At 44.6% G+C, this 22,656-nt stretch overlaps 1 protein-coding gene across 6 annotated transcripts in view; it reads left to right on the top strand.

The window, feature by feature from the left end:
• The window catches only part of TSEN54 (tRNA splicing endonuclease subunit 54), a 571,608-nt gene that overhangs the window by 174,834 nt on the left and 374,118 nt on the right, over positions 1-22,656 (top strand). For all 6 annotated transcript variants that reach the window (XM_069654778.1, XM_069654777.1, XM_069654774.1 and 3 more), the window contains one exon: positions 10,874-10,926. In XM_069654778.1, the coding sequence (XP_069510879.1) occupies positions 10,874-10,926 (53 nt within the window). The remainder of the gene's footprint in view (positions 1-10,873; positions 10,927-22,656) is intronic.

Below are 22,656 nucleotides of genomic sequence, written 5' to 3'. Positions count from 1 at the left end.
AAGAGCACTGCCTCGGATGAAAAAAACAGCTGATGAAGTGCTTGTATTTCTCTGGGCTGGCTCCTCCATAATGGGTGAGAGGGGGCCAAGTTCCGGTGGGTCGACACCCCCTCGCCCATTATGGACGAGCCCCCCCCTGCTTCCTGCTCCTGGTAGGGAGTTTTTTTTCCATCAGAGCCCCGAGCGCTCATGAAAGAGACCCCTCAGTCTGCTAACCTCTCCCCAGGTGCCTGAAGCAGAGGGGGAAAGAAAACAAATACAATGTGCATTGTAGCACTGAGGCCAATGCTCGCAGCTCATGCTCCTCTACTCATTGCTGGTGTTACCTGTTAATCTAACTGAAGTATTTGCCAAAAGAGCATTCCCCACACAGAGCTGAATGGAGTATGATGACGTGCCTGAAGGAAAGCTGCCTCCTGTATTCCGGCCAACTTCATTGAGGCCTGGTTTATGCAGTGGTGGGCCCTTCTGAGGTGTCCATTCCCTCATAAAGCACCCTGTTCCATCCAGCCATACTTCCCTTGCAATAAAAGAATTCCCATAAAACGGGAGTAGCAAAACAACGTATTAGCCTAAGCTCTGTTTAAAGAACCCTTGACATCTGTATTGAAGCCCCTCCACAGTAAAAGCTCAAAAACCTTTCCTGGCTGTCCTCAGATAAAGAGAAAGGTTCAGAGCTGTCAGCCTATGGCTAGCTGGATGAACGTCCCATATGTGAGGGGTGGATGTGTGAGCTGCTAAGGACTGTGTTGCTCCAACTGGTACTTTATGTGCCTCCCATAGGGTGGAAGAAGTGGTATCTGTTGGCTCACCCACCCCCACCAAAGGATGATATTCGACCATGAAGGGGATTTGAGACCCCTCAGCAAGGAACATTCTAAACATTCTAATCAGGGCAATTTAACTCTTCTAAAGCCCTGTTATCAGGGACCATTAAAATGACATCCTTATCAGTCTCTAAAAGTAAACTTCTATAAAAAGGTGTTCAGGAAAAACGCCAACCATGCTTCAAGTTGAGAAATATCGATCATAAACCCCCTGCATTTATCAATACAAACACATAGTTGACAGATGAAAAAGATTGAAGTTTGTGAAAGGACGTGGTGTTCAAAGCAAAGGAATCTATTGAATGATTGACCGCTATCTAATCGGTGAGGAGCGACACATTCTTCCGCAACCGCTGAATGCCATAGGCAGGTGAGCACTCCCAGGAAAACTTTGAAAATGTCAACGTCTTGTACCATGTATGAAGGCTCGGATCAAACAGAGGAAAGCAATTTAACAATCAAACAACTGCAGAGGGCCACAATTAACGACATTTGTTAAGCCATTAGAGAACAACCAAACCCTACCGATCAGTAGAGCTGACCCAAAGAAGGCAAACTGCTAGTTACTATACAAAGGGCTAGAACAGCCCACTCAGCATGGCACCTAGCCTAGCACAGAGTCCACAGTAAAGAGGGGACAGGAGGATGTGTTCCTCACAGCTTTCTACAGGAGTAGGGAGACCCCCACCTGGAGGAAGTGTTTTGTAACCGACCCCTGATACAAAGGCCTTGAGCCATTCCCAGGTCCAAAAGGAGACCTAGCCAAAGGAGATCAGGTCATACAGGTAGCAGAGAGACCTGCCAAGCAAATATGAAATTCCAGGTCGTGCTGAGACCTGATAAAGTGAAAGCTAATATCAAGGCCCTGGTCGGACCTACACCAGTGAATTCTGAATGTCCTGGTGAGACCTACATCTGAGAACTCTGAAGGCTGGTTGAAAGACCTGTGATGGTTTAAAAGAGACTAGTCTAGTTGAATGCCACAGGGTGGAAATAAATCTGACAATTTAGCGGGAGATGCTGAGACTGAGAATCCAAGCTCCAAGATGAGGAAGTGAAGGAGGAGCCTGACGAGAAAGCTGGGGAGCAAGGAACCTGGAGAGGTCAGAAGACCAGAATGAAAGCATGAAGACCAGTGTCCAGACTGTGAGTAAACCTACGAAGAGTCTTTCCAGGAGAACCTTCTTTCTTTCGTTTTTGAGACACAGGAACATTGTAGCATAGTATTTGTGAACTATTTGATTGGCTGAGACTTTCAGTTGGCCACTTTCTCTGGACACTGTGTTCTAAGTCCTTGCTCCTCGCATTCCCTAACCTATTAGACTAGGTTTAACTTTGTTTTGGAACTACACCACTGAAGGTGGTGCACACTGAAAAAATCTTGCAATTTATGTTGCTCTTTTTCCTGGCACCGTTTAGATTAGTTAGTCCAGTTTCAGTTGTAGAAACTCCTGTAGGTATTTGTTCCAACCCATACCCTGAAAACGACTGAAATAAAAATGTTGTGTTGAAATCCAACTTATCACATGGCATTCCTCGACCTCCCTACAAGCCTCGGCAATCTACTTCTTTATATGTAAGGGTTAACTCTATTTTAATAAAAGAAAAATGACAGAGGTGCACAAGCCCTGCTGGTCTGTCATCTATGGAGATGTTCGAGCTGAGGCCAGAAGAGGAGAGAGACTCCACAAATCCTCTGCAACCCAGAAAAATGCAACGGGAATCTGCCCCAACTCTCTCCAACCCTTTTAGGAAACTCACTCTTCTAAATAGTAGCATTAGAAATAAGTGCCAAAGACCGTTTCCAACCCATTCCCACCCAGTTTATGCGAGATCCACCTCCAGACAGCATTTGTATTCAACAAAGCATGAAGAGGTCAAGTGGAGGAAGTTTCCCTAGCCGTGCCAGCCTCTAGTTTACAGCCCAGCATTTTGCAGTCCACTATCTCGCCACATGCTTGAGACCAGTATCACGGAGGACACGTAAGCCTGCCTGTATCTTTTTCCTTATTTGGGACCTCACAATGTTTTTTTTGTTGTTGTAATTTTACTTTTAGATTACAGCTGTCTTCTACGTAAAAAAGACTATTGGAATTAGGTTTGAAAACCTTGTGAACTGAGGGAATTTGTCATTTCCTTTTAAAAGAACTTTGGGCTGGCATATTAGTTACATTCTGCCATCTGGTTGCTGGGGCTGGGAGATAACATACATCTCGGATACTCTGTTAGGAAGATTTTCTTTTTGCAAATCCTACCCCCTGTCCTAAGCATCCCATCACTATGGCGGGACTCGCTGGGATTATTTTAATTGACTTTGAAAGTTAGTTCAAATGGCAGTTCAAACCCCTTAGCTTACATGGCTTGCTTTCATGGACTTCTGCTATGTTGTTTTGGGTGCTAATGCAAGGTATTGGCTGTTGGACGTGTGAGACCGCGCCACTCCTAGGAATTTTGATTAGAATATGCAACTGCGACCCTAGCATTCAACCTAATGCTATATAGTCTAAATAGCTATGTTGTTTTGTACTCCAGTGAAAATATGCTTGAAAATATTTGAGATACTGCATCACTTACTTAAAAAGCTACTTTGCTATCTATGATGACTGACTTGCAAGTTGTACAGTGTCATTAATTTAATAAGATCATTCCCAATAGTCGGTAGCAGTTTGGTATTTATTGTAAGATATCAGCCGGATTCTTCACAGGCCAATTATCTGTTTTTCAGTTAACATCTCAAAGAAGTGCGTAGTCTATTTTCTACACGTTGCCAAAATACAAAGCCTCTTAACAAATTTACATAACCTGTTCTCATCGCATAGTAACAGTGCATAGCTTATCAGTATCACATAACCAATGCATAGTTTAACATTATATATCCGTTGTTAACATCATATAGCCTTTGCTAACATCATATAGCCTAACATCATATTGCCTTTGTTATGTGGGATATATTTACCCACTCAGCAGTACTTCCCCACATCACCAAGCTGCGCATCTACAGTCACTAGCAAAATGGCTGCGTTGGCTCCTGTGAGCACCATGGCCTCAAAACTGCGTTTTGCAGCAACAAAAAGATGGCTGCACCATCTTGCCAAGCACACGGGCAGGATGGGACAAGGGGGCACACTGAGGGAGCTTGCCAGTGTGTTCTTACTTATGCAAAAGAAATGGATGAAAAAGCGGCGCTGTTTTGCTGCCAGTCCAAAGACCCCATTGAAAAAAGGGTATTTTACCTTAAAATGATGCTGCTCTGATGCTATTTTTATCTGTTCTTCCTCAAACTACTGTTAGTAATAAGGCCATTCATAGCCCTATTGTGCTTCAGCAAAACCAAACATGACCCCTGAATGACAGGCTCTGTCAAACCAAATCGAGAAAAAATCAACAAGGAAACTTCATTTCCGCTGCACGGGGAAAAAGATTCACTTTTAAGTTACAAATTGTCAATGATCAGTAATTCAAAGAAGCTCCAGCTCTGGGCTATGTCAATTTCAGTGCATAGGTGGTTCAAATAAACTACTGCCTAAAAGAAAATAACTATGGCTGCAAAACAGTGTGGGAATCCAGATGGAAAGTCAAAAACCAAATTTGAAACCAAAGTGCTAGCAGCTTGCACCACATGTGTAAAAATGGACTTTGCAAACTAAAGAAGAAAAATGCTTGTTTGAGAGTACTATGTTGAACAAAAACTTCTTGCCTAGCAATGTGAAAGGGGATTGTGCTGTGAAAATACAATGTATGAAGTGGTTCTATTCAGCAGGTTTTCTTCCAATTCAGAGTAAAAATAAATGCTATTAAATCAAACTTCAGTGGCTGCATAGGGGGATGTCAGCCAAAAACAGGTTTTCTGCTGAGAGGATGACCGAAACAAAAGGGATAGATACTAACAACCCAGTGATAATTACTAGGTTGGACAGAATCTGGTCTGGGCAGAACCCTCTAACAATGTAACTTCCAGGACACGGAAGTGTGAAGTGGAGAAGGGGCAATAAACCTTCAATCAAGCTGGAAAACCCCCACCTTACTCTGGAGGAAATGACAGTTGGTGGTAGCTGAAGAGAACTTTTTTTCTCCAATGGGGGACAATACAGCCCATCTGTTTCCAGAGACTATTTTATAAATAAACTTTAAAGACTTGTATCTTTGCAACAGGACTTTGCAAAGATATTAATATTTAGCAGTTTAAATGTGATTTTTGTGGCTTTCAAATAAGATGTCTTGGCTGCCAATAGCAGGTATGGGACACAAACGCTAGAAGAATGTGAATCATGGGGAAAGGACATATGATGGAACATTAAAAATTAACAGAAATAGGCCCTGTGATAGTATGTACGCACGTGTAAAGTCACAGAATTTTAAGCCGAACAGTTCACACTGAAAATGACCAAAGATTATTAAACGTACAAAACAATGTCTCAGATTGCAGAGTTGGACTTTAATGGTCTGCATAAAATATGTAATCTGCTCGTGTAATCAGGTAAAATGCCACAACTGTACAAATGTGTAAATTCTGTTATGGTTGATTTTTGGCAAAAAGGTCTGTGGGAAGTCTTTTCACCTCCATAAAAGTACAACACCTAAACTGAGTCACATCCTAGGGGAGGCAGCCAACATTGATTGTCCAATCCAGTTGTTAGAGGTGTGCTTAGCTAAGCCGGCCCAGCCATATAGTCTATGATGTCACCATGCTCTATATAGAGTCCCCAACAGCACTCTAGATAGACGCTGTTCCTGAATTTCCTGCGCCTGCGTTCCTGATCTGCTGCATTCATCCTGACAGATTCCAGACCCCACTGCAAGGCCAAAACATTGCTGATCCTATTCCCAGAAAGGCCATTGATCCAGAATCAACCCACTAATCTCCCATTAAAAAGGGGAGAGCTGTGGTACCTTTTGCATCCTGAAATCAGACCGCTTGCTGCCCACTAACTGCTTGCCCACTAGCTGCATGCAGCGGTACCTGTGCCATCCAGTGACCCAAATTGCCCAGCTGTTCGATACCCAGGTCACCAAAGCTTGCCCAGCTGATTTTTGCCAGGCGTGCTGCTGTGTGGTGACCAGACCCTGTTGACTGTCCAAAAATCCCAAAACTAAAAAGTGAACTGTGAGTATAATCCCCACCCCCTAGACACACATAGCCTATCTTGTCTTGCCTTTGTCCTTATCCCACTCTCTTAAGTAGTCCGATTTATACCCTGGTAACTTGTTGAAACTGGTAGAATTATTTGTGTACCTGTCTTCAACTTTCTAACGTGTTAGCGCCATCTCTTTTATTAATTTTGTCACACGTAAATTATAAGCCCTTAGTTATATTTTGAATAATCAAACTAATTTCCATATATTTTATTGTTGGGGTTGAGAACTGGGGTGACAAGTTTGACCTCGCGAATCAACGTCAGCGCTTACTGCGTTCTTCTTTAACAATATAGCCTAGATAATTTAGTGTAACATTTGCCTTTCTTTCAAAACCGATTTTCTCACTTTTAACTGCTCTATTTTCCTAAAAAGAACCTCACTTTACCTTCCAAATCTCTCTCAATTCACCAGCTAGAGACCTGTTTTCACCTCTATATTGTCCCTGTGATATACCTCTATCCCCCAGCCCAAAAACCGCACTCCAAATCTGAGTATTTCACCCGTTTTTATTAAAAACCGTTTGGGTAATTTAAAGCAGGAATTGAATAAATTGCAAGTTTTTCAACGTGTCATTTGGCTGCAGCTGTTTTCACTTTCGTCTCATTTTCGAATTGTGTGCTCCCTGTTGATCCATTGCATTATGATTGTTAGTGTTTATGCATTGTTGCCTTAGTGAGAAATCCTATTTACTTCAAAGTTTTAACCACATATTAATTATTTATTAGCCATTTCTGAGCGTCATTTCATGCTATTGCTAAGGGTTTAAAATGAGGGAAGGTCTGATTTTGATTCTCTTTTCTCCCCCGTATTCCTGACTACCTGCTGCATCTTTCTATCCACTCAGAATTTGATTAATTGTGGGTTGAGGGAACATTGCAGGGGGAACCCTTAACTTGGGTGCCATCTATCCTAATTCCAAAAGTGCTCTTATTTGATTTATCAGTCCTTTCCCTACCTCTGCCTTGCCTGAATGTGATTGCTGGATTTCTAGTCAAGGATCTACCCCTCGGATCCCCCTATGGTTGGATTGGGAGCAGGCCTGCTAAGAAATGTCCTTCAATTGTTCTTCAACTTTGAAACACTTACAACTGCCTATTAGCTTTGCCACCTCTTGTTCAGACTCCTTTAAAGACCTTAGCCTCCTGAAAAGAGTTATACTGGTGCATGTGATTCTAAGGGCACTAGAACCCGTCTTTTCTAGCTAGGGAAGGAATTCTAAGGTGGAGTACCTTATTTTCGTAAGACTTTTTATTGTGTTTTAAACTCATTTCTTTCCTACATGTTAGTTCTCTAAGTTTGGCTCACCTTGTTCTCTATTCGATTGCTTTGCTACAACAGTTACTAAGATTGTTTTAATTCTTGGTTTTAAAACTAACTTCACAGTGAAGGATTTATGATTGTATGGCTATTTATTGTATTAACATGTGAATTATGATGGGTTTTCTTTTGTAATTATATGTGTACGGTTAAATTGTAACCATATGCATAATAAAATAAAAAATATTGTTTTAACTATGTTCAAAAGTAAAGTGTTGTTGCTCTGTAGCCAGAGCACCCTAAAAGTGAATCTGTGGATAATAGTATGTTATGTTTAATGTGATAATTACATGTGTTTTTTAATTGCTAAAAGTTGTCTAAGGGATTCATTAACAATTGTATTTTTTTATACATTCTGCCTAAGTGATATTACTAAGAGGGCCCTATGCTTGCTTCACTGAACTCTTTACCAATCATGCATTCTCCTATGTCTACGTCAATAACACTACCTTCATAGGATATTAGCTAGACATTTAGTGTATTACCCTGTTCATTGGAATAAGGCGGCCTCTCAGAATCTGTCCACAGGGATGATTCTGAAAATCCATCTTAACAATTGGTGCTCAGCGGTGGGATAAGTTGATTGGTACTCAATTGAATGCTCTCTAGATGAATCTTCTAGAACTAGTTATGCAGAATTTGTAGCTTTAAATGTCTTAGACTTGTAAAGTGCTATAACTACTTAAATTATGGACACATACACTATTGAAGCCTTGTTCATGGAAAAAGTAGAATTTCTTAATACATTGTGTTCTGAAAAAGGTTTGCCTACATCTCATACTGACAGTGAGTTGATGCAGAGAATCATAGAGCACCAGACCTTTGGAAAAAGTGCTTTTCCTACGCCTAGTGATAATAATGCTGGTGCATGACTGAGAAATCTAAAGGTGTCTCACCCACTAGTCCCTGGGGATCTGGCATCCAGGTGGCCAGGACGCAGCCATTGCTTTTGGATCCAGTTCCTGGGGGTGGACCAGGGCGTGAGGATTACCTGGATGAGGGGTCTTCGGTATTGGGACACCGGATGGTGCGACGCGGTATCCACTTCCCTGTAACACCTTTTCCCCATCCTACGAGGATACTTTGGAGCTCAACCCTCCAACCCCCTTTCCCGACAAAAACACTTTCTCATGGACGGCTCACCGTGAGCGAAAACGGACTAACACCAGAGCTGTATACCCGACATGTCCCAATGCAATGGTCAGGCAAAGTCAGGCAATTACGGATCATTACACACACCTGACTTCCATCACACTTCCCCACACGGATAAAAGGTGGAGCACAAAAGCACATTCTGAGCAAGGCAAAGCACATGAGGAAGCAGCAGTTCCAAGATGGCAGTTTAATATGAGGAGAAAGGGTTGCAACGAGGGGAGTTCCCTTGACCTTTTCAGACCGTTACTTTCGTGAACCTTGGAAAATAAGAAACCTGGGACTGAAGCTGAAGAAACCTGCGTTGTGTGTCAGAGGTACCCGGGGCTCTCCCGCGTCGATAACCAAATTGAGGAGGAGCGTTTGCCGGTGTGGTACTGTCCTTGGCTCCTACAACAAAGTAGCACCAGTAAAGACGGCACAGCCAGTGAGTCGGAGAAACTGATACCAGACCAGCCTGTAAAAGAACCAAGGTTGCAAGCGGCAACATTGTATGAAGAAATCTAAAGAGAACAATGTGTGAAACGTATGTAACGAACAACGCAAATATAATTGAAACCCAGAGGAGTGATTGAACTTTGGAAAGCCAAGAAAGATACCATAGACAGAGTGGTCCGGCACCACATGGGTGCTCATTCAAAGGTCTCCGTTAGGTATCCAACTGGTTGGCAATTGTGAGAAGGGAATTTTGCGATAGAAGTGGTCCTGCAATGAGTCAAGCTAAACGCTGTGCACGTTCAATAGTTTAATGAAATTGATCGGAACCCGGCCTAGGTAGACTAATTGTATAAGAGGACGTATCTGAGCCCGGCTGAGAAGGATCCGGGATGAACCGTGAGTCACCTGAAAATGAATATTCTCTGAACATTGTAAAGGGGGATCTGAGCCCAGAAGAGGAGGAGCCAAAGTAACGAGCATTGTAAAAAGGGAGCTGAGCCCAGCTGAGGGGGCTCTAGGGTGAAGAGTGAATCATCCAAATCGAATACTTGAGAAAGGAAGGGAACTTTGTGTTTTGTTCTGATACATCAGGCCCTCTGAATCAAGAGACTTTGATGAATAAAGAGACTTCTGCACAGAAGGCCCTGATGCTGGTAATGTAACTGTATCCTCGTGCTGAGCAAGCCAGAGTGAGTGCTTTGCTCAAGAGAACCGCCTTGTCCCGTGCTGAAACCATGGGGAAGGGAGGCCAACGAACGGCCTGAACATCCTGACATATCATTTTGTGAACACTTCTTTCTTTTTCAGGAACACTAGCCCACACTATTTGTATTTAGCGGTAAGGATTGGCAACAGTTTTTTTTTGGTATAGGACCTTTTACTTTGACAAGACTTCTCTAGGACTGCATTATTATTATTTGATAGTCGTAGATTGCTCCCATCTGTAGATTTAGGATTAGATGGGCGTTTATCACACCCTTGTTGAAGTGCAATAAACACCTTTGAACTGTGGTCACTTGTCTGTCTTAATTTGGATACCATGCCTTCCTTACACTGCCCATTCTTAGTAGCTGTCAGAGCCCAGAACCACTGACTAGCCGGACCCAAACCCAATGCCAAAAATGATCTATGCACCCACCTCCCCTATACCTCCCTCGACCAGACAATCCCTAGAAGTATGTGGGCCTAGTGGATTCAGGAACCCCTGAAGTGGTTGCTGAAGAAATCAGGGTAAGGAGGGTTGTTTGCATTTTCCATACCCCCGCCTCCCACCATAGGGTTGTATGGGCTCAAGGTTCTAATCCTACCTCTCCCTTGCCTGGCTAAGATAGGTGGTTGTCTGGTCAAGGATCCCTCCATATGCTTCCCCCTAGTATTGTGGGATTGGGAGAGGGGCCTGTAAGAGCTTTAGTTTGATTTTCTAATTCAGTTAAGCTTACCTTCCACCATTGGCTTTGGCAACCTTTGTTTGCAAATCACATAAATTAATTAGTATTCACCACTTTGTGCCAGATTCTTCCTGCTTCTAAGCCCTCTACTCTTAAGTGTTATTATTAACAACATAATGGAACTCGATTTATTGGCCTCAGAAGGATTAAGCCTGAATCTGCCCTGCTGGGATTCCAACTATCGTAGTGCAGGCTGGCCGTAAGCCAGACGTAAGGGCTCACCTCATAAGCTATCCACTCATATGATGATAGATGGAAATTGTGATCCATCTGCTTCAATGATGATTGATGATTTTTTTTAACCGTGTGCTGGGGGGGTGGGTGTTGTGACAAGCGACTAGATATATAACAGTATTCTCCCATCAATAGCACCAGGACTGTGAGCAGTGAATCTTTCTGACTGCAGAAGTAGGGTGGTAATCTAATCACAGGGTATTTATTTGTCAAAAGCAATAAACTACCACATCCCTGTGTAACGTCTGTGCAGATGTCTACTGTGTTTGTGATCTCTTAGGGTACACTGCATGCACTGAATGCTTGTTTTTTCAATTGCAGGTGTTCAGCCATTTGAAGAGACTCGGTTACATCCTGATGAGGTTCGATCCCAGGTAACTACCATCACCAGATCACATGCATCTTTCTTCTTTACACCTTTTGCTGTGCCACTTAAATTATGACATTATTCTTATTAAGGTATTTGAGTGTAAACTTTGCTTCGGGAAGCAACGCGGTGCTTTACAATCCTAGGGGGAAGAACTAGATAAGATGAGCAGAGTAACAAGGTGCAGGGAGCTAACAGGAGGGAGGAGGGTGGGCAATTTGGCAGCAAGGGACCTAAGAGCAACCAGGCATGGAAACTGGGGAACTGGTCACCCAATCTTGCTTAGGGAGGTGAGTGGAGGGTGATGAGGGTCAGGGTGATGTGGTAGTATTTGCATAGTCCTTTGAATAGTTGTGCGGTAACATGTAGGAGACATCTCATGGGTCAGGATAGTTGATGGAAGGCCTTCCAAAAGGACATTTCCACCGTCCATTTGGGAGAGGACCATGGCTTGGACAGCAGATCTGAAGTTGTTTTCTGAGATGAAGTTTCTTGATTTTCTGCAGGAAAGTTGGTACCAAGCCGTTTGTGTCTTCCTTGCTAAGTGCTGTTTGAGAGAGAAAGATGTCTGTTGATGTCTAACCCATGGGACCTGGCGCAGGGGGCCGGCTGGGGTGTGAAGCCCTCGATTTGCAAAGCAGAGTGCCAGGTCCGTTTGTCAGGGTGTTCAGTGTTAGTTGTGCATGGTTCAGTGTAAATGGGTTAATGTTAGAAAGTGACAGGCTTGACTTCGATCCACCTACACGGACTTGTGATTCCTCATGAGGAATTAGTTGTGTGTAGTTGTAGGTCTCAAAAATATAGCTGAAAAAGGATGGCTGCTTTATTCATGTTTACACTGTGGATTTCTTGCTTGCCTCCACTATAGCTTCCTTAACGTGCTAAAAAATAACTACATTTCTGATGTTTGTTAATCTGCTTAGAATCACATGCTGTGCATAGGTCCGACATCCAGTGGTCACTGCGGAGTATTGCATTTTGTTTTTCGTAGTCGAAAAGGGGACGTCGACAAGGCGTGTCTGTAACACTATCCCTATAGTGACGTGCGTTGTACCCATAATCCCTCACGCGTCGAGGTCCCTCAGATTTTTTTTTTTCCGCCCAGCTTCTGGTCTCCTTACGCGGAGCTCCTAGAGAGACATTGCAAATACTTACTATCGGACCTCGGTCCTTAATTATACTTATTATATTGTTAAAGATCCCTCCCCTCGACGTTAGCTGTGAAGCTTTTTCTCCGCCGAGCAAGTTTTCGACGGAGGGGAAGAGACGGAGGAGATCCTTCGGCGCTGCCGAACACGTGGCCTGGCCTCGCCGGCCAACATACAGTAGGGAGAGTGGGGGTTCAAACTTTTATCTTCTCTTTGAGAATGTCTTTCTTTCTCCCCTATCTTTCCCTTGGGGTTGTTATCACCAGTTATTATTGCCTCCGCTATGGAGAGGACACCTTTTTTAAGTTTTGCCCACGCTGTAGGGGAAAATACACTTGGAAGGACAAACACAAGCTCTGTAATCGTTGCTTGCCCCTCGATCATAAGGAGGACAGCTGTGCGGCCTGTAAGCTCTTGAAACCAAGAACTCTTAAAGAACGCAAAGTTAAGAGGTGGGCGGACTACGCTATGTCGAAGTCAGTTTCCTCACCCGCCGCCGCTGTTACAGAAAGTGACGAGGAGGGTGATAAATCGACGTCCGTTACGGAAGTCATTAACCCCCAAAAGGAGCGCTCGCGCTCCTCGACGTCCGTCCCCGGCCCCGACGGGCTCGGCTCACGCCCTGCTCATGGGGATGAACACCCCGGCGACAGGGACGCATACAGACCCCATAGGCCTAAGCACACAACCCACGGCTCTTCTTCGTCGAAGACGAAGGATCCATCAGCGCCGAAGGGGACGCAGGGCACTCCGGCGTCTACCTCAGACCGTAAGGGTCTCAAGCCCCACCCGCAAACGCAGTCGCGACCAGCGATTGGGCTTTCATCAAACACGGGCGCTACCCCAAAATCATCCGACGTAACTCTCCATAGAGCGGCCGTCGAGGAACAACGCGTAACGCAGGCAACGTCGACACCAGAGTCCTCTACTGACAAACTCGTTGTCGAGAGCCTGGCGAGAATTGTTTCCGAAGACACACGTAAGCGGACGACGAAACAAATGTCGAATACCGCACAAAAAGCTATAGAAACGCCGAAAAAGCATAAGAGTAGCCAGGTACTGCCCCTTTCATCTAAGGGCACTTCGGAACTACCGGAGGGCTTTTCAGATGGCGACGGAAACCTTTCTTCGAAGTTGTGGGAGCGTTCTAAGCGTTTTGAAGGTGAAAACACTGATTTCCCCCCTCTAGACTATTCAGGGGTCCCCCATGAGACCCTTGAAAGACTCCATTCTTGTATGGAGAAAATGGAAAGGTTTTTGGGAAACCAAAACCCACCCACACCCAAAAGACTAAGAGAATGGCCCCAGGATGACCCTAGGGTCAAAATTCCTAGGCTGTTTTCCCCCCTTCTACAGACGTATATGACCTCACGGAAGAGGAGCAATACCTCCAGGAAGATGATGAGTGTTTGGGTGGAGAGGAAGAACATGAGGAAGAGGGGTTTGAAGAAGATCCTTACACTAGTGCAGGAGCTTTCGAAGAAGATACAGCTACCTCGCAGCCTTGGCAATCCCCATCAGTGCACTCAGACCCTGATGTCTTTCACCCTTCTCCTCCCAAGGATTCACCTATTGGAAACACCTCTCCCATAGATGACCAACCTTCACTTAATGCACTATTGCGCAAGGCAGCAGCGCATTTTGAAATAGACACAGGGGAGACTCTTCCTGACTAAAGAAAAAGCCCCTGTTAGTCAGTCTATTCCGCTCCTGGCTTCTATAAAGAGAAGAATAACTCCTTCCCTTTCCAATCCTGCCTTAGTCAGAGGGGTCAACCCTCGGATAGAAAAGCTCTTCAGCCCTTCGCCCTCTGACCCGTTGTACATCAGAGGCCATTCTATTCCGGACTCCCTCGTAGTTACTAATACAAGGAAAAGAGCAGGGGTACCACTATCCACTAGTGAGGCACCACCTGACAAAGAGGGCAAAAAGCTCTACGCACTTGGGAAGAGAATCATGACGTCCGCCGCCTTTTCAACTAGGATTGCAAATAACAATTCCCTACTAGCTAGCTACGCAGATGCACAGTGGAGCAAGCTGCGCAACGAAGCAGAGGACGCACCAGAACCCCTGCGTTCACGCCTGTTAGCTACAATCTCAGAGGGAACTCTTGTAAACCAGGGCATCGTAAAGAACTCCTTAGATGCCGCAGAGACGGCTGGCCGTTCCCTGGTTCAGGGAACACTTCTCAAACGCCATGTCTGGCTGCGCAATTCGGGATTTAAGCCGGAAACCCAGGCTTCCCTGATAAATAAGCCCATAGAAGAAACACATCTGTTTGGGAAAGCAGTTGATGAGGCCCTAGAACATGCGAAGAAAGAGTTTGATACCATCAAAACTCTTGACCAAATTTCTAGGCCCCCTAACAGACGCGGCTATGGCAATAGACGCTCCTTTCGTGGCCAACGCCAGCAGCAAAACCAACAGCAATTTTACTCTGCTACCAACTGGCCCTCTAACCAGGCTAACAACACCCAGTTCAGTCAAAGAGGCCAACGCCGTGGCAGGGGAGACCGCTGGGTATTATCCACCATATCCCATGGATACTGCATCGAATTCAACGGTTCCCCGAAGTACAGACCCCACGGAACCGACGCATGACACCGGAACACCTCACCATTCTTCTACAAGAAGTAGAAGAGCTACTGAAAAAAGAAGCTATAGAGGCTGTCCCCCTATCTCAGGTAACAGAAGGTATTTATTCAGTGTACTTCCTTGTACCCAAAAAGGACTTAACCATGCGCCCTGTATTAGATCTGCGCCCAGCGAACAAGTTTGTCAAACCCCAAAAGTTTCGTATGGTGACCTTGCAGGAAGTAATCCCACTGTTATCACAGGGGGATTACATGACAACACTGGACATGAAAGATGCATACTTTCATATTTTAATGTTGCCAGCGCACAGAAAATACCTCAGGTTCAAGATAGAGAACAAACACTACCAGTTCAGAGTACTACCCTTCGGGATAGCATCTGCACCAAGGGTATTCACGAAAGTACTGGCAGTGGCAGCGGCCCACCTGCGCAGGTTATCCATCCCGGTATACCCTTACCTCGACGACTGGCTCATAACAGGGGATTCTTACGAAACATGCTTCTCCAATACCAAAAAGACTGTAGACCTTTTGTTCCAACTGGGCTTCTCCATCAACGAAAAGAAGTCCAGCTTAGACCCCAGCCAAATCAAACAATTCCTAGGGGCTCTAATTCGAACAAAGGACAGCCTCGTCTTCCCCTCCAACGAGAGGGTCCAAAACATGCTGTTTCAGACCCCCCATTATGTGGCAGGTCGAGAGGTGACGGTACGCAAAGCAATGCGCTTGCTAGGAATGATGGCGTCATGTATTTATTTGGTACCTCGCGCGCCTGCGCATGCGCCCAATGCAAGAGCGGCTCAACAGCCAGTGGTGTCAGGCCAGCGGACAATGGGACGATCTAGTGGTGCTCTTGCAGGCCTTGGTTCTCTCGCTACGGTGGTGGACAAAAGAAAACCTGTTATTAGGGAAAACTTTTGCCACACCCGCAGTGGAAGCCACTCTAACCACAGACGCATCCCTTACAGGATGGGGGGGGCTCACCTATCCCATCACACTGCACACAGAGCGTGGACTCCGAGCTTAGCATCCAAGCATATAAACCTGCTGGAACTACTAGCGGTGTTCAAAGCACTGAAAGCCTTTCAGGAACACCTACAAGGAAAGACAGTGATGGTCCTCACAGACAGCACCACAGCCATGTACTACCTCAACAAGCAAGGGGGCACTCACTCTCCAGGACTGTCCAAGCTGTCCCAGAACATCTGGAAGTGGGCTCTCAAACACATGTTCCTACTTTCACAACATGTACCAGGGGAACTCAATCTGCTAGCAGACTAACTCAGCAGAGACTTCCCCCTGCCCGTAGAGTACGAATGGCGGTTACAAGAAGACATCGTCTTCGACGTCTTCACACAGTGGGGTTTCCCAGAAATAGACCTGTTCGCAACTCTGGAAAACTCTCAATGCCAAGACTACGCCTCCACGTACCCCCAGAACCAGTCCAAGGGGAACGGTCTATCGATTCCATGGTCAGGGAAATGTGTTTACGCTTTTCCCCCCGACTCCCCTTCTCAACAAGATAGTGCACAAGATGCACCAGGAACAAGTTACCATGATACCTATGTGGGCCCGACAGCAATGGTTCGCTCACTTGTTGGAGATGTCTCTATCTCCTCCAGTGAAACTGCCCTGCCCGTACAACATGCTGTCACAAGACAGGGGCAGGACACTGCACCCATGCCCTCAGACCATGAACTTAGCAGCCTGGCTCCTGAGGTCATAGAATTTGGACATTTACAACTTCCACAGAGGTGCATGGACATCCTCAGAGAGGCCAGAAAGCCTAACACTCGTCACTGCTATTCTAGCAAATGGAAAAGATTTGTCATCTGGTGTAGAGGGAAGAGTATCAACCCCGTTGACTGCTCTCCCACACAAATTATTCTGTACCTGACCCATTTACTGGACTCGGGTCTAGTATTCAATTCTATTAAAGTACACCTGGCAGCGCTTTCTGCTTACACCACTTCACAACTCAAAGTATCGTGGTGGAAGATCCCAGTAATCAAAGCCTTCATGGAAGGGGTAAAATACATCCTCCAATAGCAAACCCAGCTCCCGGCTGGGATCTAAATGTGGTACTCACCAGGCTCATGGGGTCACCCTTTGAACCCATGCACAAGGCAACTCTTAAAGATCTCACTCTTAAGACTGCTTTCCTAATAGCTATTACCTCCATTAGGAGAGTAAGTGAACTACGGGCCCTTTCGGTTTTAGACCCCTTTGTAACAGTTCAAAAGGATAAAGTGGTTCTACGCACACACCCAAGGTTCGCACCGAAATTCATCTCCAAATTCCATGTCAACCAGTCTATAGAACTACCAACGTTCTTTCAAAATCCTTCAAATCTAGGAGAAAAAAGCCTGCATACACTTGATGTGCGCAGAGCTGTCATGTTTTGCATGGAAAGAACTAGTCCACTGAGAAATACTAATCAGTTCTTTGTCTCGGTGGCAGCAGGAAGAGAAGGAGATGCAGTTTCAAAATCCACTATATCTAGATGGATTGTACAATGCATCACTCTGTTACACTCTTGCTAAGAGAGAACTACCCTTCAAGCCAAGAGCACACTTTACTCGAGGCACTGGGGCATCCATAGCATTCATTGCAAATGTTCCCCTGGAGTCCATCTGCAAAGCGGCAACCTGGAGTTCTGTACACACCTTTACAAAACACTACTGTCTAGATGCCCACTCTAGATCTGATTCCCAGGTGGGACAAGCAGTATTAAGACATCTTTTCTCTACTATTCCTTCTCACAACCCAACTCCGGGTACTGCTCGCTAGTCTATGCACAGCATGTGATTCTAAGCAGATTAACAAACATCAGAAGACAATGCATTACTTACCGTAAAAGCATTTCTGATGGTTGTATCTGCTTAGATTCACATGCGCCCACCCTTTCTCCCCGCTCGGATGGAAGGAACATAGACATCCTTTTCTATATCTCTTTTCTGTACTCACTCACGTCTAGAAGGCTCCCTCAGGGCAGAAAAATACAAACAGAGGGACCTCGACGCGTGAGGGATTATGGGTACAACGCACGTCACTATAGGGATAGTGTTACAGACACGCCTTGTCGACGTCCCCTTTTCGACTACGAAAAACAAAATGCAATACTCCGCAGTGACCACTGGATGTCGGACCTATGCACAGCATGTGAATCTAAGCAGATACAACCATCAGAAATGCTTCTACGGTAAGTAATGCATTGTCATCTTTGTTACCGTTCTAGTACAAGGCTGCTGCAGCTGCCATTTTGTCTGACGTAAGGGCATTTCGGGGGCTTGGTCACCACCATCTTATGATTTGATTATCCCAAGATACCCAATGAGATCACTGCTGGCTTGTGCACTCTGCCATCTGATGTTCTTATGTTTCAGTAAACTAGATTAGCAGCTGGAATCTGTATTCAACCTCCAGTTCTCATCTTTGAATTGCTTCAGTATTGACTCTGTCTCCATAAAGTCAATACATTGAATTACAGTAGGTAATGCCATGATCTTTATCATATTGTACATGCCAAATGACCACCTGGGGCTGTGGCAGGTTTTACGGCAGAGAATAGCTCTGTACTCGAATCAAGGCTCTGGAGAGAGTTGGATATCTACACTTGGTGCAAGACAAGCCACTACTCCTGAGCACCTGGCAAACATTTTGACAGCAATATCATTGTTGGTCTACCTCTAGAGGATCTAGGAAACTATGCTTATTAATCTTGTGTTTATGATAAACATTTGATGTTATGTGTATCTTCCTTACACAGCTTTATCACCAAACCAACAAGTACATGCACTAGTATTTTTATACTTTTGAATAAAATCGCATTAAGAATGTTCTCACTTTCTTGTTTAGCATTTGTGTACATTTATTCTCTTGTAGAGATTATAAGCATTAAAAGTGTATAGTCAAACAATATACTTTTGCAAATCGTACCAATAAAGTATTTGAGTATCAGTCAATAACTTTATTTTGAGCCAGGCTCATAAAAGAACACATACATAATACTGCAAATGTGCAAACAAAGACTAGATAGTTGATTTGTGCAAGGATACAAAACATGAGTAACTATTTAAAAACAGGACATTCTTGCTAAAAAAGTTTAATACATAAAACATAAACATTGTGCAAATGATCACGATGTGCACTAGTTACTAAGGTAACATCTATTTGCATAGCTACAATTCATAAAGAGCTCTCCCATCTAGCCATGAATTCATGGAATTGCTTTTGATCGGGTATGCCAGATCAAAACAGAATCCTCAGAGGTTGTGGATTTTGTAAGGAAGGCATGGTATCAAACCGTGAAGAGAGACACAAGTGATCTCAGTTCAAGGGTGTTCATTGAACTTCAATGGGTTGGTTGAATGCCTATCTTTACTACATCTAAGGATGGGAGCAAGCTACGGCCATCAAATAATAATAATGCAGTCCTAGTCGAGTCTCTGTCAAAATAAAGGGGTCTATACTAAGACACCTATTGCCAATCCTTACTTCTAAATACAAAAGGGTGTGGGACAATAATATATGCAACAAAGAAAAGTGTTCAAAAAATAGTAGGTCAGGATGGTTAGGCAGTTGGCTTCCCTTCCCCATGTTTTCAGCACGGGGCAAGGCAGCACGTTCGAGTTTCGCACACACTCTGGCTTCTCTGGCACGAGGACACAGTACAAAGCATAGACATCAGTTGTTTTTGCCAAAGTCTCTTTTCCAATAACAGTCTCTTACAGCCTGTCGTAACATATATAAAAGTTCCATTTCTACTAGGATCTTCACATGCACAGGTTTTTGCTACCAGTATTTATCTTGGGTCTCCCTCCCTCAGGCTTGGACCCCTTTGTACCACAATGTCTTGGTCTCTGTCGTTCGGGCTCGGACCACAGATCTCCCTCGTTAGGGCTCAGATGCTCTTGATATCAAAATCAAAGACTTTCGAACGTGCGATGGGTTTTGCTTAAACCGTTGCAGGACCACTTCGATTCACTTCATACAATATTCTCATCAATCGTTTGGCTTTCATTTCTCTTGGCAGGATACCTTAAAGAGACCTTCGATTGAGCACACACACGGTGCCGGACCAGTCTGTTAACAGAATCGTATCTTTCATTCTCAAGTTCAAATATTAATCAGCAGTTTAGCTTTACTTGCGTCTTTCATCACACGCGTTTACCAATGTTCGTTCCAGCGCTCGTTATACAATGTTGCCGCTTGCAACCTTGACTTCAACACAGACAGGTCTTGCATCAGTCTCCCCAACTCACCGGCTTGGTTGGTTATGCAGGAGGGCCTTCAGTATCTTTGACACACAATGCAGGAGTCTTCAGTCTGGTTTCCTGTCCTTCTGCTTCGAAGGTTTCTGGAAAGTAACGTTTTCTTGCCAAAAAGGTCAAGGGTAATTCCCTCCTTGCAAACCCTTCTTGGTTTCCCGTCTTTCTGCCCTTGCCTAAAAGCAGCCCGCTCTGGCCTTAACGAGCAGACCAATTGGCAGACATTGGCTACACTGTGAGGCACATCTACATCACAAGCCTGGCTGGTTGAGGCTCCCCTTCACTGAGATGTGAACATTTTGTAACATATTTTAAAAAACTCACAACATACATCAGTGAGCTTTGTAAACAACACTATGCATTTAACCAGAGACTTTGTGATCATATGGATACCTCATTGAAAATGCAAAATCCTATTGATCACTAATGTCTGTGTGTCCATATTCACACAATAATTTGTCTCGTGATAAGACACCTGTGTTTCGTGACAAGATCTTTTGTCGTAAGAACACTGGACATTCAGTTTACTGGGATATGACATGCCTGCCTGCGGTGTACACAAACAGGGACACTGCTCCAAGATTGTGCCGCCTTCCGCATGCCTCCTGTGAGTCCTTCCTTTACTGCAGGACCCACGATGTGCATGTGCGCAGATGACGCATGCGGATGTATACACAGGACAGCATACGATCCAAAATCGAGCATCACGGACGCGAGGTAGTAGTTTTTCCAGCGCAACCCGACTCAGCAGGTAAGCTAGGTCTCCTCCCTTCCCTGCGACCTAGACACAGAGTGTGATACTAGCCTGAATGATGTATCGTGCACACTTTTCCACCGGGACGTGTGCATTTAACAAGATACACTAGACCAACATTGCAATAATGAAAACACGCGATAGACGTGATAGACCAAGTCCTTCATTTCCTGTAAACTGACAGACTCGTATGTCATTGCAGGTTGCATCGGAATGCACCAACAATTATGCATCCGACCTAATTATCAGTCACCTGATCCACTCTCTGAACCTGATACAAGCTAAATACAAGGGTAAGAAATGCTACCTCTTTGGAATCCAATAGCAATGTAAGAATATGCAATGAGAGAGTATAGGAATATAATATGCCTTTTCTACTCCCTCCCCATTTTGTGTATCATCTACAGGTGGGGTGATTTCCGTGCAGAGATATTTAAAAACTCTTTCTGTGACATGTTAATACGTGTTATGGCCCTGAAGAAAGTGGGAGAATTATTGACACCACTGAAACCGGTAGGCCATATGTGACCCTCTTTAGAAAAAGGAATAGACCAGCAGCATGGTAAAAGGGTCAATAAGAAATTGTCTTTTAGCATTTTAGCTTTCTACCCCTTTGGATGGAAGGTTTTATTGGGAACAACGTTGCATCAAAATCAAACCTGGATACAATGTGTGGTCTCTGAAACACCAGTAAACCGTGTTCTTTTTAATGAATCAAAACAGATTTTAGTTTTGTATGTGTTTCAAGGTGTGAAAATGCAGAGCAAAGAAAGCAAATGAAAATGAGAAATTTCATTTGCAAAGCAAATTACACACAGTTATATAAAGTGCCTTTGAAAAACTTATGGTGACTAGAACTAGATAGGGCTAGATTCTCTTCCTATCCCCCCCACCCTAGATAAGCGGCCCATCGGCACTAGCTAGGGGTAGATATTTCTTGAGGCTTTAGTTGGATATGTTGGAGGGCAAGTCAGATTTAGGCTACACATTTGGTATGAATGTTTAAATAACAATACAATTGTTAACCTGTGATCCTGCACTGAAGTGCTACAGCGCTTGCTACGCTCAAAGCAAAACACTTCACGTTCATCAAGGCTAAAACTGGTTCTGTGGCCTGGGGGAGTCATGTTCCTTGGAAAATATTTGCCTAAAATTAAGCCCTGTGATACAGGTACAAACACGTACTGTGCTGAGCCACCAAAGCTGCTCCGCGTCAATGCAGTGCAAGAAAAATGGGCTGGGCTTAGCCCACTATTTATGCTTTTCCAATGCACATGCACTTGGTGGGGAAGACTGGGCCAGATTGGACAGGAAAAAGAGACCAATGCCCAGGAAGGAGGGAAAATATAAGGGAGGAACATGACTGTGGATTTTTCAGGTGAAGTCAGAGGTGGAGGGTGACCAAGAGAGCAGCAGGAGGGAAGGAGGAGCTGCAGACTGTGGAGTCTAATTGTGAAGTAGGTGAGGTATTTGCTAGACAGCAGAAGTGGTACTGCAGTGTGTGTGTGCGCATGTTTGTGTGGTGTAAGGAGTGGGTGTGAAGTGAATGTTGCACAGTGAAAGGAGTGTATTTGAATAGTTTGGAGGAAGGAGGGGAGTAGTAGTAGGAAGGAGGAGAGTAGTAGTAGGGAGGAGCGGGAGTAGCAGTCAAAGGGTGCAGGTAAGGCCTAGGAGGTGTGAAACATCGAATCGAAAGAAGAAAGGTGGAAGGTGTAAGAAGGAGGGATGGAGCAGTAAGAGTAGAAAGGTGGAGGTGAGAGTGGGCATGGTAGAAAAGCTGGAGTCCCAATGGTGAAATTGCAAGGCGCCATTCCAACTCCCATTAAAGCACTAGCCACTGGATACAGTAGGGAGAGTTGGATACAAAAGGCTGTTTGGCCTTAAGGCCCTCACCACCAGAAGAAGACAGACTTTAGACAGTAGAAGTTAACCTTCAATATCTACTAACACTGGGTCATGGTACGCCTGGGT

Source organism: Ambystoma mexicanum, chromosome 3q (genome assembly GCF_040938575.1).
Source record: "Ambystoma mexicanum isolate Mex_15411 chromosome 3q, UKY_AmexF1_1, whole genome shotgun sequence".
NCBI lineage: Eukaryota > Metazoa > Chordata > Amphibia > Caudata > Ambystomatidae > Ambystoma > Ambystoma mexicanum.
The sequence above is the reverse complement of the archived record's forward strand: the minus strand, read 5'-3'. Positions and strand labels throughout refer to the sequence as shown.